Source organism: Plectrocnemia conspersa, unplaced genomic scaffold, assembly GCF_051122295.1.
Source record: "Plectrocnemia conspersa isolate PC_06_02 unplaced genomic scaffold, ASM5112229v1 ptg000014l, whole genome shotgun sequence".
Taxonomy (NCBI): Eukaryota; Metazoa; Arthropoda; class Insecta; order Trichoptera; family Polycentropodidae; genus Plectrocnemia; species Plectrocnemia conspersa.
In genome coordinates, this window is record NW_028277178.1 from 9,383,068 (window position 1) to 9,400,211 (window position 17,144).

The following is a 17,144-nucleotide window of genomic DNA, read 5'->3' on the forward strand; positions in this document are numbered from 1 at the left end:
AATTATCTAATCATACACAGTTATTACCAAAATTTAATTTAATTATCAATAGCAACGCTTCATCGCTAATTATACCCATTTAGCCTCAGATTTCCATTAGCTTGTATTTTCAACATTTCAATAATCCCAACTCGCGTTCATATTAAACACGGAGCACTTTTACAGCCCCATCCAAAAGCTATGTACCCTTATGATTATATTCATTGGATTTCACTCTAGAATAATCAAATTGCTTGCATCACCGGTATACACGGTTAATATGTTGCACTTGGCTCTAATGGCATTCGGCCCACTCGGACCTGGCTAGATGGTGCTTCTGTAATTAAGTCAGGATAGAGGGTATAATACCTATGTGTGTTGCGGTTTCGTTGGCCGCGCATATCCCTCATGTCTGGAAAGTGTCCAGGTTAACTATTATTGCGGCCAAACATTCGGACGATTCCGAAACTAATGAAATTCCTGGCACTGCCTAACTGGCCGCAAATCGCCAAATCCTGCCGAAAGATGGCGACTTTTTGGATGCAATAAGTATCGCTTCGGCGATTCGGTCTCAGTAAATAATCTGTATTTATTGCAACAGGCGATCGTTATTTATTTTTGTAGTTATTGACTTATGTTTGCCAGTGAGCGTTATTTATCGAGACGAAACCGCTATTTATTTTATTTCATTGTATAAATTTATTGCTCTATAAATGTGTACCGACATCATTCCTCTCGATTACTTTAGTAATTTAAGTGAAACAAAAAAAAATATAACCAATCACGTACAAGGGATACTTGAAAAGTAGAAATAAAAATCATAAAACATTTTATTTAAATTGGATATAAAAAGCATAAATATACATAACTAGTCTAGTTTGATCGATTTCAACGTCATAGAAGTCTCGCTTCTGCTCTCGTTAAAGAATATAAAACGTAAGCGTTTCCAATTAAAGAGACATAAATTATTTTATTAAAACATAAAACTACTTAAAATATATTTGGTTGTATGTTGTAGAAATTGAATCGCGTAATTTTGCCTTTAAAGCAATAATTTGAAATTTGCTCTTATATTTAAATTTAATGTTGTTTAAATCGTAGCTTATAATATTTTCGTGATATTCTAAGCCTAATATTTTAGTAACTGTTTTAGTAGTTAACACGACATCGCAATGCTATATGCGATTTGAAGTTGAGGGTCCGAATACCACATGAACCCACATCATCTAAAAGCTATTATTATATAATTACTATTATAATTAATTATCTCAAATTAATTTCTCTTATATTTTTCTAACCTCATAGTTACATCTTAAGTAAATTTATTTTAGCTAAGTTAAATTTAATGTAATTTAATAACCCAATAATTCCTTTACGTATCAGCAAACATCATCATTAAAGACAATTGGAAAACTAATACATTATAACTTATTCCTTAGTAACTGCTATTAATACATAGTTGTAGAGGTTTCAATCATCTGAACCTAAAAAATAATTGTGGATTTATTAATCGCCTAAACAATTTGTTATAATTTAGAGTTAATTCTAACAACCATTTCAAACAAACAAATAGAGAAACAAAACGCTAAAAATTAAGGATAATAATAGAAGAGAGATCTCGAGACTAAACAATTGAGGAAATTGGAAATATTTCATGGAACGCCAAATAACACATCTTTCCCGAGACGTCGTATCACCCTTGTGTACCGAAAACACTAATATTTGTGTGGAAGAGATGCGCGATAGACAATGCATTCTACGCTGCACAAAACTGCCCTACATCTTCTACCCCTTGGTTAATGTTTTGAATAACGATCGATTTCCAAGCTAAAAAATTGTGTTAATAATTGATATTATTTCACGGTACACCAATTAATACGTCTGTTTCAAAGCATACCTTGAAAAAAATACTAAAAAATATAAAGCGATAAACGATGCGTTCCATCCTGTGCAAAATAGCCATTGCTATTTTTACGATCGTCAAAAGTGGCCACCTAGCTGTTTTTCTTTCAAGGCGTAAAAAATCGTGTGTTTATAAAGCTGTCACGAATCAATATTAAAAATGTGACATATGGTCACAAATGGACAGACAGGGGCAAATGCTCCAGATTCTAGACGAGAGATGCGAGACACATTAGCGGAACGTTCAGCATCATCACAATAACACATCACAACCGGCAATAATTCCACTCGACACTCTAGCAAAGACTCCGACTTTTTAAGGCCTGCCATTTTAAATCTATCGCCTAATATGGGCACCAACATTTTTATGAAATATATGTGGTAATTAATATATGATTATGAAATAAACTATTACTAGTTTTTCCGGCGATTATTTAGCTGCAAAGTCCCACCACCCTAAAGAACAATTCTATTAACTATTTAAATTAATTAAATAATAAATTACAAGAAAAATAAATAATGATATTTGAAGTGTTCAATTTGTAATAATGCATTTATAGTCAAATTGTTACATTTTTTTTATTCTATATAAAAATCTTAAAAAAGAAAAGCTCAATCATTTTTGCAATACGAAAGGAAATTTTAGTACCATAGATTTCAAAAATTATTTAAATTATTTCAGACCTTTATGCGAAAAACAAAAGCAATAGGTATTGATTAATCGATCATAAATATTATTAAAATCGCACAGAAGACTTCTTTAAACAAACTTCAAGCATAACGTTGCTAAAAATAAGGTTTAATAAACGTCACGTGGACCCAATAGAAAACAGTAGTGTTAAATGTATAAAAAAATCCTATTTTGACTATATTATATAATGTTCTTTATATTTTCGAGCACGTATGTATTAACATTTATTTAATTAATTATTTTATCATATATGATAAAAAATAATATGGTTTTAATATTATACATAATTAGGAAATTCCTGGAATTAATATACATATAATGCAAAAGAAATTCCACGAATGAATAATATTTTTTGTAAATTCATTATACAAATATTTTAATACTAATTATTCAGATAACATAAATATTTTTTCTTAAGAAAATCGACCTTTCAATTCAAGTCATAAAACTCTTATTGCTAATTGTATTATCAAGTTTACTATTAGAAATTATTTCATTAGACTTCTTAAATAGATTTGGATAAATAAACTGGTTATTATAGTAGAGAAACAAGTCATAAATATTTTTATACTACATTTTTAATTAATTGTTTTGCCTGGGTTTTGCATGGGTTTTGTTCCGCCCGTTTCATTATAAGTAGCCTCGTGTCTTTTACTAAAACGGTGACAAAATCTCTCGATGCGGAAATTTAAATAGACATCATATATACTGATTTTGAGAAGGCCTTCGACAGAGCTTGCTGTGGGATACTATTAAAAAATTGTCAGAGCTCTGTTTCTCGGATAGTTCAACTCGGTTATTCTTGAGTTATTTTAGAGATCGTGGAAAGTTTATAACCTAGGGCGGCCGATTGTCGAAAGAGTGTTTTATCACTACGAGGGTTTCTCAAGGATCCAACATGGGCTATGTACTCTTTACGTTATATATAATATTTACGATATAAATACAGTACTAACAAATTTAAGTTTCTGTATGCAGATTATTTAAAATTGTTTAAATGCATTTTATCTGTTGCGGTCTAATATTTTTTTTACTTAGATTGGCCTTTGTCAATCGTTTGCCCTTTAGTGTTGAAAGAAGACTAACCTGTTCACCATTAGAATATTTTTATGAGCATTTTGACTATAGAAACTTAACTAGTTAAGATCTCCGAATCATTTATGATGAAATTGGAGGTTTTCTCTACTAATTAATATGATTTTGGTACTATTAAAATATTACTTATTCTCCAATAAAACTTCCAGGATGTTAAATAATTATATGTTTGACTTGTTACTAATTAAAAATTTGCATATAAAAGTAATAATCATTATTCATTGATTTTTTCAGCGATTGATCAGAAACGAATCAATAATTATAATATGAGGGCGCATTCCTCAAAAATAATATAAATATAATTTTTAAACCATTATTTTAATTCTTTTTAATTTTCTTAAATTTTTGCTAGACTTTAAAAATCTTTACTCATTTTTTTTTAATATTTGGTTTACAGTAAATAAGTTTTTTTAGTGTAAACACTATGAAATTAATTTATAATATTCATCAGCAAAAAATTGTTTTCTATCGTATTGACATCTCAACTACTATAAAATTAATGTCCAGATGTTTTAATTTGGTAACAAGTACTTTTATCAAAAGACAGAATAATATTCCTTAATGTCCATAACACGTATGACTGTGAACTATCATATGTTATACTGTAATAACATATATAAAACCGGCATAAATATTTGCTTAAGTCAAAAATATATATTTTGACTTAAGCAAATATTATTGCAGCTAAGTTATTATAATATAATAAATTAATGAAGTTAAGTTATTATGATGAAGTAAAGAACATGTATATAAAATACCAAAAGCAAATTAAATCAAACATAATAAATTATTTAAGATTCATTTAAGCCTGTAAAAAGATTTTTTTTATTTTTTTATATACTACGTATTCTTGTTTTTACTTAATCATAAAATATAATCAATTTTGCCGTTTGGTTTTATTAAAGATATAAATGTTCAATTGACATTTAAATGTCAGAAACACGATTTTACATCTACAGACCTACATAAAATATTGTATAACACAATATACAAAATGTTATGAAAGTATTATTATATTACAACCCACTTCAATTTACAGTTTTATTTTTAACTTTTAATATTATATTTAGAAGCTTACTTTACAGGATGGTGTCAGATTTTGTTATTATAGTATATTGAATTTCCCCCAGTGGAATACAATGGGTAAAAATAATTCATATTTGAACCATTTAATATTTATCAATTATCGAGCAATACACAAAATTGAAAATTAGGGATGTTTGTTATTTTAATAGTGAACTATTTATATATAGAACACAACATTGAGTGAAACAGGCATTTTCGCTTTAAATCCTCCAGCGGAAGAACTTATTATCCGCAGAACGATAAACAACAAGGCAATTTAAAAATCTCCCTACAGCAATAATTATTCAAGTGCACTAGAAATTGTATTCTTTGCTGAATAAACTAGCAAAATAAATCTCTTAGCAATGTATGTATTAAATGCTTTTAACAATAACAACAGTAAGGCTACAACACTACACAATAAATACTCAATATAAAATTTTATCGGCTAGTTAACTCCACTGAAACGACCTGTTTATGCTAATGTATCACGGAAAAAAACAGTTCAACCAAAAACCCTCATATTTAACCCTTTACTCCCTCGTTAAACTCCATCTACCGGAGGTCCGCGTCGAGTTATGATATCTCGTAAAAACAGCAACCAATCTTTATATTTAACAAGGTGTTACAAAAAAACGTTAAACATGAATAAAAAAAAACTTACCCGTGACCAAGTTGGCGTGGTGAAACTGGCAAACTGCGTCGGCCTCGTACCACGAGATGCGGTCCCGGAAGTACCGGTAAAACACCGGAAACCCTTCCTGGGGCAGAATCCACGTGTTACTGATGTTCACCTGCGGGCAATAAACGGACGTGATCGGATCGCTTGGCTAAATTATGAAGCACGTAACATGTGGAAGGACCCTTAGGTTCGCCTTAGGGCCTTATCACAATGACCGCAATGTGGGGACCTTTATGAAATAACTTTCAGACGCCTTTTGTTACGATTTAATCGAAAATACAGCGTGTGTCACACGTGATACCAGAATATGATAATCATGATACAAAGACAATAATATAAAAGAGTAACGTTCAAAGCCTTATCGATTTGTATGATAATTGTAAACATTTGCCATTCGTATTGAAAAAGTCAATAAAAACTTTTTTTAACACCGTTTAAACTTTATAAGCTTTAGGTTTAGAGACCGAAGAAATGTAACTCTGCAGATACACTCTGGAAAAACTTTTAAGAGTTTATTTTATGAGCATATATAAATTACAACATATATGGAAATGTAGATACTGCTATCAGGTGCTGGATTAAAAATGGCAGGTCTTGAAATTCGAAAGGTATTCGATGGAGTGTCGAGTTAAATTATTGTCGGCTGTGATCTGTCGTGATATGTTATTGTGGTGATACTGGACGATCAGCTAATGTGTTTCATACTATGGTGCGTCTCCAGTCGCATCTTCTTCCCTCTATCTGCTATTTAAGATTTCGCATTTTTCTACAGTAATTCTCAAAAATAAACACTACATATTTTATAACTATTTATATTTTTATAATCATTGGTGAAATGAAACGTGATTTTTTAAATCAAACTTGACAGGCAATAAAACCAATACGTTAATTTAAATCTGTACCAACTAAGTAAGTCAATCAAACACTACAAATAAGTGTTATTAACCACCAGACTGAACGTCTGGGAGTCGTGAAATTTATATCAATAATTATAAATTATTATGTGTATATTTACAATTAATATATACTTTTGCTACTGGGACCGTTTTTTAATAAAAACGCATTTTTATAAATACAAATTCGAGTCTGTTGCCGCCGGGGCTCGAGCCTGCAACCTCAGCGTTATTAGTCTAAGACGTTACGGACTGCGCTATTGTGACCTTAAAATCATATACACACACGCAAACTACAATTTTTTATTACAAAAACGCACGATAAGTTTTATAAAATATTGAAGATTAATGTTTTGTAAGATAGATATTTACTGAATTAATGAGATTTTACGTTTTACTAAGCAATTTACTTATGTAAAATATATTAACGTGATAGAATAGTACGTTTATTAGACTAGAGCTATATGAAATTTAATATAAGGTGGAATATATTAAACTACATTCAACAATAAAAATATTTTTTAAAGGATAATTAACTATGACAGATCGTTATAGAAAAGTAATACAAGTTACATAATATTATATAAGCATGTACTATGATTTAAAAGCACATTTCCTAATTTTATTGAATCAGATAAAAATTTCATATTATAGCCTGCATCAACATCAATTCCTGCTTCTTATAACGTTCAAGATATTATGATTACTACGAAAGCTCTTTATTTTACATTTCAAAGAGCTTATCTGAAAAATAATTAGTCCTGAATAGACAAGGGCTTTATTTATATCAGATCGCCTAAAATTATATGTTTATAATAATTTCCGAGCTACTGATTTGCGCCGTAGTTAAATGAACAAACCTAATGATCTTGCTCGGACTTTTTGGTTAGAACGTTGTTTATGCGATGAACAAAAAAATAATCTAGTAATGTTAAATTGATAATTAAAAGATTGTTAGCTTTATACAAACAGGAATCAAATAGTAGTTTTGTGCATATTTTTAATGAGAATTTTAGCTGGAACATCTAGTATAATACAAATTCACAACGCATATATAAAATATGTATGTACATATAATAGCTATATAGAGAATTTTTTGAAAGGACTATTGTTATCCGAAGAATCTCGCGTGATATTGGGAGCGCCAAAGACATTTTTAGCTCTCGCCCGTGAACTATAAAAAGATCGTTGAATAATGACAGCATAAGATATTGGTATGGTTTCGGGTATCATATTTGATCAACGTAAATGAAAAACTATATTACAATTTAATATATTTTTTTAGGATTCATAAAAGTATGTTTTGTGGTTGAAAATGGTAGACAATGCGATTCAAATTATGATAGAACATATAAAAGTCGTAAGATTATTCTTCGAATGTCTAGTTTCTGAAGATCTCGTATATGTTATTTCAGACACCATAAGAATTTATTCAACTAACTTTTTTATATGTATTACTAATAAAAAGTACAATTTATAATTAAAACATAAATAAACTTTGAAAAAATTAAAATAACTGTTTATATTTTATTTTGCCTTTTAAAAACATACCCTTAAAAATCCGCCCAATCAATTATGAAGCGTCAGAATAATATTAATATATTTTATAAAATCACACAGTATATAAATATAAATGTTATATATGTTAATATACTATCAATATGGATTTAAAATATTTTAATAATTTTGCATACATACTATATGTAACATCAAGTTAAAAATCATAGTAAAATTAAAGCTCGTAAATCACATCCTAAATTATTATAAATATATTAACTACTACTGATTGATTATTTTTTGATTTGTCTATTTCTGTGCAGTGTCACCTAATACAATTTTAATATTACAACATTATTTTTGACTTAGTAACTTTAAAAATATTTTAATAATAAAATATACGCAGTTGGTCCCATATTTAATCGGCCCAATCCAACGTAAGAAAGTATGTCATAACTTCCTACACCCTTAATAATCTCCAGTAAAAACAGTAATCATTTAAAGATAAAAATCCTTAGCAACTCCATAAATTATATATTATCTATAAATATAATAATTTTTCCAAAGTTCACAACTGTTCAGGGATTGTATCCGATTCCCCAAGCGCTCGATTACGTCTTTCGATAACGAGTTGCGAAGCGTCGTTAACCATGATTTTTTCACCCTTTTCTGTACTCATTTTTTCTCATCTGCGACACACAGATAGCGGGTACCCGTCCAAGTCGTTATCGAGTCTCGCGAGACCGGGTTAGTCGCGATAAATAATTTCGAGCTTAATTCCGCGAGACGTTAACTAGATTGCGAAACAAAACGGCTTTGTGCGTGCCCGCTTATAAATCATCAATAATTGCCGGCCAGCTGGGGGTTGGCAGATACCCCCGTCGTTATTTGTTCGCCACCCAGAAGCTTTAACCCCTTGAGCGTAGATATAAACCATGCCGTTCGACTCGAGGGCACTATCTTATCTGCTCTTCCTGAGTGAGCCACCGAACGATTCCCATTTGTGTCATCAACCGGGATGTGGGGAGTCATATCGCATTTTATACCTAAGTATATGTGTATGCATATATACATATAATACGTAATTACGCGAACTTTTATTAAATTATATGTAACACGAATAATTAATTAATATAGTAAACCATTGTAAATTTACAAGCAAAATACATGTAATATATAATACTATTCGCCGTAATGAATTGCTAATTGGTTAAATTAAGTCATTGAAAACAAAAATCAAACTCTATTGTTGTAAACCTATTATGTAAAATACGTACTACATACAATAAATATAAATTTTATGCTCTTACTCTAATTTAACCAAGAAATAAAAATTAACAATCAATTTAATAAGACCCATATTCATACAAATATGTATTTATTCAAAGATTGTTATTGAATCTTCCATTAAACATAATAGAAGTTAGTCCAATTACAAATATCAGATTAACAATCAACAAATACAAGTATGAAAGTCCATGATATATATATATATATATATATATATATATATATATATATATATATATATATATATATATATATATATATATATATATATATATATATATATTAATATTTATAATTATTTAATTCTGCTGCGGAATACGAGCCCAAGGTTTAGAATCTATGATCTTACAGAATACGCTATTCCTACCTATATTAATATTTGTAAATATCTGTGGTAATTATAAGTTGGATCACAAAGAACAATATACGTACTTCAAACTGTGCCACACAACTGGACCATATAGATTAAATAGCACTTGTAAGCCTGTTTTCAAGCCAAATAACACTAACTGTATTTTTTAATTAAATTACAATAAAAACAAAAGAATATGTACGTATAATAACAAAAGCATCCGATCCAATTTGAAAAACTAATTATAACATCACAGTTGCATATTTATACACTAAAATATTAGCATAAAACAGATCGATACATTTCTTAAACTAAAACAAAAATAGGAGCTATGTAGTGAATTTTGGCCTTTTTGTATTAACGCATTATTGAGATAAAACATCACAAGACGGTTAGAAACAGTTTTAATTTGATATAATATTTAGCGTTTTTTATTTATTATTTTTATCATTATTTATTATTGGTTGCTAGGACAATGAGAGAAAAAGGTATGGGGTATTTAGTTTGTTAATTAGAGTAAAAAATCGAGAGAGATCTGTATAGATACGATTTTGAAAATATGTACCTTATATTTTGGCTTAAGAAGCCAAGAAGCATCTAAGATTTATTCTTTTAAATTTGGGATTTCCTTTAAAAATAATAGTTTACTATTGTGAAGCTAGTTGATTTCTCAATTTATTTTTAGCATAATGCAATATTGATAAAAAAAATAGATAATATAAAATATTGTTTTAAAACCAGCTATAAAAATTGTCAAAAAACACAAAATTTATCTTGTTAATATGTTGAAATGTTTTTTGAATATGTGTAAATATAGTTGCAAAATTAATACATCTTTGAAAAATGCATATGTGTATATTTGTATATTCTGATTGTTTTAGAAATATATTACTAGCCACACATTGTAACGTATTTGATGCCTACATTCATAATGATTCTTGAATTGCATGCATCAACATAATAAACAAAAATAATAACTGAAGTTCTTGTAATTGCTTTATGACGCCGTGATACTAATACCATTGTATATTCACAATAACACTTTTATCTTTTAATTCGTTGTTATTACCATATTTATTTTTAGTAAGTAATACTTTTTTATTATAATATTATAAATAAGTGTCCATTGTCATAAACATTTCAAGACATTAATAATATCAATTGTTACTAGCCGAGTCACAGTTAGCTTACAGCAATATTAATTACGTTATGTCGTGTTAATAAGCTTATTAGCTGGCAAGGATTTATCCGCCAGACATCCGTGTCGGACAGATCCGTGCGTGTATGGCCAGCTAATAAGCCTGGAAACTGTAGTATAGGAGAATAAATCCTCGTCGCAAACCTTCACGATATATTTTGAACCTAGAAGCCGAGTTTCATTGAAGACTTTAGACCTTCCTCAAAACCTAAATAATCAGTACAACCGTTTTAAATAATTCAAATGCAATTAAAAGTATTTTAATTTAAAAGATGATGGTGATTTGTTAATATAATTTTTTGGATTACTAGTATTAAAGAGTAACATTGTTATTTATTTTCTATGCTGTTAATAAACAAAATAAAAATGGTATGGAATTAGAGGTAGCTCATTTAAATTTAAATGGATTTGTTACCAAGGGTGGTTCAACAGCAACATTTTCACCCACTTGGATGTACACTCTGGTGTGTAATTACATCCAAAGAATTATTGGAGCATTCTTTTTCGAAGACGAGGACGGCAATATTATAAATGTAAATGGCGAACCATATTAAAAGCACGATCTTAAAAAATAAGAAAATAAAAATACTATCTGAGCCACCGCATAGAACCCTTACATAAATCATAAATCCTTTTATAAGATTGAAAATCAACTGTAATGGTGGTATTTTTTAGCCATAGATTTTTTCGGCATAAAATATGATTTTGGAAAGCTCTAATTAGACTACACTTTTGATTTTATATTTAAGAGCTGTCTGCTGACCAAAGTCATTCTGATCCATAAAAAGGGTAATACATATCGAAAACTTTAAATTGATCGCTGTTTCTTTGGCACCTGCTAAGTTGTATGATACCTGTGTTATGGCAAGTGTAAGTAGACCAACGACATGGTTTTTGTCCACGTTATTCTAAGGTCTTGTGCGTTTATAAGGTAGTGATAAAATCCAGGTTTATATAGTCTATACCAAATTGCAAAAAATATTTAATAAAATTTATCATGATCTTCTTCTTCAGAAGTTGAGTGACTTTGTTTTTTCAAACTGAGATAATACACCACGATATTTTTTTAAATATCGTTGTACATACTATATATTTCGCCAAGATACTTTTAACATCATCAGGAGATTAATTATTTTTTATAAGCACTTTTTTTAAAATATAATGTCTGATGCATTGATGGTAAGATTTTTGATAAATAAATAAATATTAACACTCCTATTTTGCATCGAATGATGTTTCACTAAAATTATTCAGAAACAGCACCCGAAAAGTAATGTGACTTGCATGTAATTCCAAACATGACATGACAGTCGTAATCGTGTCACGTTCCCCCGTTTTATACTACATACATATTGATTTTGTTCGACTCTGAAAAGCTCTAAACTCGGACAGATCGACGCGAACGATTCAATCAATCAAGGAAACGGCGAAATTGAAAAACTTCACGGCGCCTTTAACTTTTTACGCGACTTCAAAGCTGCCATAACAAGCTTGAAGTAAATGTGATTTAATTCTTAAGTCTTATTGATGCAATTATTTTTTTATAAACTGTCATTTTTCTATATTTATGGCAATTTTATTCTCGTCTCGCAAAAATACACTTAACCGCGTAAGGGTTAACGATAAATTCCATTACTTTATGACCGAAGTCAGCAGATTCAGACAGGGGCACGTATGAACGGAGTGTCGTCTTGAATGCGAAGACGAAGGAGGAAAATCCCATGGCTTCAGATTAATAATTAATCTGTCCTTTCTGTTAGTACCTCTCGGAGTCCCGTGCCGCTTTGACCCCAATTTCACGAAAGCAATATATCGTTTTACGAGTCCGCCCGGATCAGCTCCAAGTCTTTTATCTGGTCACCGCTTTCCCTTGAAAGCTTGGGAACAACAGACAGGTAGGTAGATACTACTAACACGTGGCAACCCCTGAATATGTTCGTGACCTCCACAGCTTCCCCCCAAAGTATGGAAATGTACAGCTGCGTCAGATATGTAAACGTACGGCTCATAATTGCAATTTTACGTTTACATGTCACACGGTATTGAGATAGTATAAGTTTATACGTTTACATTCACCTCTCAAAGTTAAAGTTGAATATTCCATTAAAACGCGCATGTAAGCAAGCACTATATATGCAAGATGGGCGTGTATAGGAACATCTATGTTTCAATAATATAATGACAAAATGTGATGAAACCAAAAAGATGAACAGAATAATATTTCAATGACGTGTATTTTTACTATACACATTTCCAGAATTAAAATGCTAGAATATAAAGGAGCCGGATGGCTAGAGTCATAGACGAATCAGCTAGTGCATCAAAAGAGGACGCGATCGTGATTTTTTAAGACTTCGTTTACGTGTTGAGAAAATCATTATATTCTCATAAATGTGATTTAGAGATTCTTAGTTTCTTTGGACAAAACATTTTTACCGAGATTGTAGAAATAATTAAATAGGTAACGATGTAAAAAAAATTAGATAATATAGCACTTTCTATTTAAAGGTAATATTTGATTTGAAAAGTCAATAAATGATTCTTCTCAATATAAGAACTTGCACTGGACAATTTGGGGACAAGGAACTCATTCAAAAAAGTTATTGCAATTTTAAATAATCTAGTAACTTTTAGACCATCCTGTATCACATTAGTACATCTTGCAAGATATATTGGAGTAGCAAATGTAGATTTTTTTGTGGCCTAATTGCTAGGTATATATGTACTGAATATAAAACATGCACAAAACATAATTAATATTTTTTTATTCATTTTTACTTCTTTTGAGATTATTTTTTCACAGCAAAAATGTTTTTGATACTTCGCAACGTATTTTTTTATACGTGTTACTTATAAATCGATATTTTATTAAATACAAATTTTGAAGTTCATAGCTTACGCAATGAGAACTTTTTTATAAATTTTATTGAAGTGACAGGTGAGTGACTTGGATAGCTCCTCGTGCGACTCGAAATAGCTTCTTGGTTTTTCTGTTGAAGTCGTGCCTCCGTGTTCTATTTAATGTATTTAACTTAAGTTAAATGAACAATTAATCCATTCGAAATAAAATTGTATTAAGCATTTTTGTATTCCGTCTATCGCGAACCAGAGATGTAAATGCGAAACGAAAGCCTTCCTGAATTCGTAACGAAGGGAAAACAAATTTTAATAGGGATTTATTTTCGATGAGCGTAAAATACTTCCGATCCGAATTTATCGCCCAGCGTCGAAAGTGAACTTATAAATTTTACCAACAGATATCTATCTAAACATCTTTTTTGTAAGAGTATATATATGTATACAGGGAGAAATGGGTGCAGAAAATTTTCCGGCATTGTCACCCCCTTTTCGGCGCTAATTTCTTAAGCGGGGGCGATTTTACAAAATCGTTTTTAATGGCCGACACACTTTCGAAAGCTCAGTACCTTAGAAGTATAATAATGGGATATTACCCGAATTTCTTCATAAATTAAAATATATTCAGAAATGTACATTTAAACGGCTATTCATATTTTAAAGAACTAATTTTTAATATATTGTAACTGTAAAATTAATCATAAATTATTCACAATTGTTTTATTGAACCTAAAAATTTATTTCGTTGTGATATTTGTAAGCGTTAAATAATCGAATTTATTTCTTGTGCGGCAGTTTAATCGACTTACCTTAGTTTAAGAGTTGAATAAATGATTAATATGATTAACGTAATTTTCTCAAAACCATTTTTGTTTAAAGTACTGTATATAAAATATGCAAATGCAAATAATGCTCAAAATATCAGATACTGGGTTAAAAATATCTTACAGTCCTAGTACGAATTAATATTATTTGAATAAATTTCTATGATTCCCAAAAAATATATCGTGATATTTAATCATTGAATCATTGAATGAATAAATTAAAAAAATTACTTTACACAATTTTGCATTATTAAATATACATATATTGCTAATAAATAAATTAGTACTTTGAGTTAGGTTAGGTTATACTATAGCACGACTCTGCCTTACTTAGTCTAACTAAAAATTTTAAATGACTATTTTTTCTTAAAAATAATATATATTTATATTTATCAAATAGGTATTGTTATACTTAATTTTGTAAACTTAGGTACATGTACTTATATTTATAAATTAAAACCTAAATAAAGACCTAACCTAACTTAGCCCAGCTCAATTTTTTTATAGACATTATCTTAATACACATAGTAAATTTGGCTTTATACTTTTAATGTGGCTTAAGAAATGATTAAGCATGTAATAATATTATTTTTAATATTTATGAATATTTTTTAATTGATTAGATAAGAAATTTGATTAATTGCGTATTATTTTATATTTATGCAACATATGTGTTTTATGAACAAATATTACGATAAAAGTACATATTTTATAATTATTCAATATTACACTACAAAGCTGTATAAAATAAATAGACCATTAATATTTTACATAAAATTAAGTTTAATTTGGGTATTATTTTTAAAAAATTTGAAGATGTTTCTTCGATAAATTTAAATTAATTATTCTTGAACAAGACCTTAATTTTCTATAAATAGTTTTAAGACACAATTTTAGCTATTTAAGTAAAATTACTGAGTTTAATCTCATGATAGTGTTATTAAATAAAATATTTTTAGCTTATTGCAGATTTACTTTGCGAGTTTTTTTAATATATAATTTATCCATAATTGAATTGTAGTTCATAAAAACTTGGCAATCAAAATTGATTGTCAACTAATAAAAAAAATTTACTTTTTTTTATTTTTACATTTATTAAATTAAAAATATTTTGCAAGTTGAAGGAACAGTTTTAATCTGCCTTATATTTAATTGAATGATTATATTTATTTTAAATGTACATAGAAACTAGCATGATAGACCAGTGGTATAGTCGGTTACTAATAACTGACTGGGTTAATTTTATATCAACCTTACTGCCTTTGTCAGTTTGATGTCAGTTTTTTTTATATTACAACAAAAGATTTACACTAAATAATTAAATTAAATAAATGTTTTGCAGAGATTTTATTATAATTTATATAAATATAAGTAATCTTGATCTATTAGATAAAATTTGTGAAATAATAAATTCAATGTAGCTAACTTATCTATTTTCAATATCTAAAATCTGGTCCTTGTAAAACGTTTTAATTTTCTAGAAAAAGACAATGTTTTTTGCTTAATAATTTTTTTTGAGCTTTAACAAAAGAGGTAATTATTAGTGTTAAGATTGGCTATAATATTTTTGTGTTCTCTAATTAAAATCTGATCATTATTGACCCGTCTTTGTTTTCTCAATGTTGAATACCCTGCTCTTTTTTAGGTTTTGGTAATGGTAATTTTCCCGCTCTGAATTCAAATTAATACTAGCCTTTTATTTTTTCCATAGGGTAGCATTCGTCTCGCTATAATACTAAATTTTATTTTCTATGTATTACACATTGTCACTTTATTTAAAAATAAATGTATACATCAAAGGATCGAAGCTTCCATATAAGATATTAAGCCTGCTTGATGTTCCTTGGTAAGGTAAAATATCACAATGGCTTTAACATTATAGTAAATAATTACTATAGCATTTAAAATATATTTAGACTATCAAGAATACCTTTTGAATATATTTGACTTGAAATACGTCGAGTAATACCACAGCACGCCATTATATTTTACGTCCATAATTTATCTTTTAAAATTCCACCAGAACGTCATAGCGCGCTATATAAATTTATGAGTTGCCCTTATTCAAATACGTTTTTTTGCCTGCTTTTTCTATTCCAACAAAAGCAACTCGTTATAATAAATTCTGTTGTTATTGTATATTTAATCCTTTCACAACACATAAAGGCCGACGTATAATATATAGCGTTGCTAAATTGGCGCTGTGCAAACATCGCAATTGTGTTCGAGCCGTTCAGGTATTTATTTTATCTTATTATTTTTTTAAGGCAAAATAATATTTTCGTACGATTTTCTTGCTCATGCGTTCCACCTCAAAACGAGGGAATTATCATTTAGAGCGTACAGCTATTGTGTGCTCCTTGAAGAGATCGTTTATTACGTTTCGCGCTTTTGCCTTATCCTCTTTTCGAGACTTTCGACAGACGAGATGCCGGATGTTATGTGTGTGTGTGTGTGTGTTTGTTTGTAGGTGTATGTTCATAACAAACTGTAAATTATGCAACGAACTAATTTGCATGTAAATACGCTAAAGTACTAGCACACGTGTGCGGGCGTGCGAGTATGCCCTTATATCACAAATTTTTAGGGTTCCCTTGCTTCAAACTTATAATAACTCGGTCCATTAATGTCTCGTTTGAGTTCAGACGCGTTTTGACGTCCGAGTAAAACCTTCCATAAAGCCTGCGGTTAATGATCCGCTCTAAACGATGTATATTTATAAAGAAATATGTATAACATAAATAAAATAAAAGTTTAAAAAATACTGTATGAATGAGAAAAAAGAATTAATTGTTGCTGTTAATGAATATTTATCAAAAA

General features: G+C 29.2%; 1 protein-coding gene across 1 annotated transcript in view; it reads right to left on the minus strand.

Moving 5' to 3' along the window:
• LOC148226159 (uncharacterized) overlaps nt 1-17,144 on the minus strand; it is a 156,593-nt gene that overhangs the window by 93,350 nt on the left and 46,099 nt on the right. Inside the window, exon 3 of the mRNA XM_088203831.1 lies at nt 5,397-5,526. Within this exon, the coding sequence (XP_088059957.1) occupies nt 5,397-5,526 (130 nt within the window). The remainder of the gene's footprint in view (nt 1-5,396; nt 5,527-17,144) is intronic.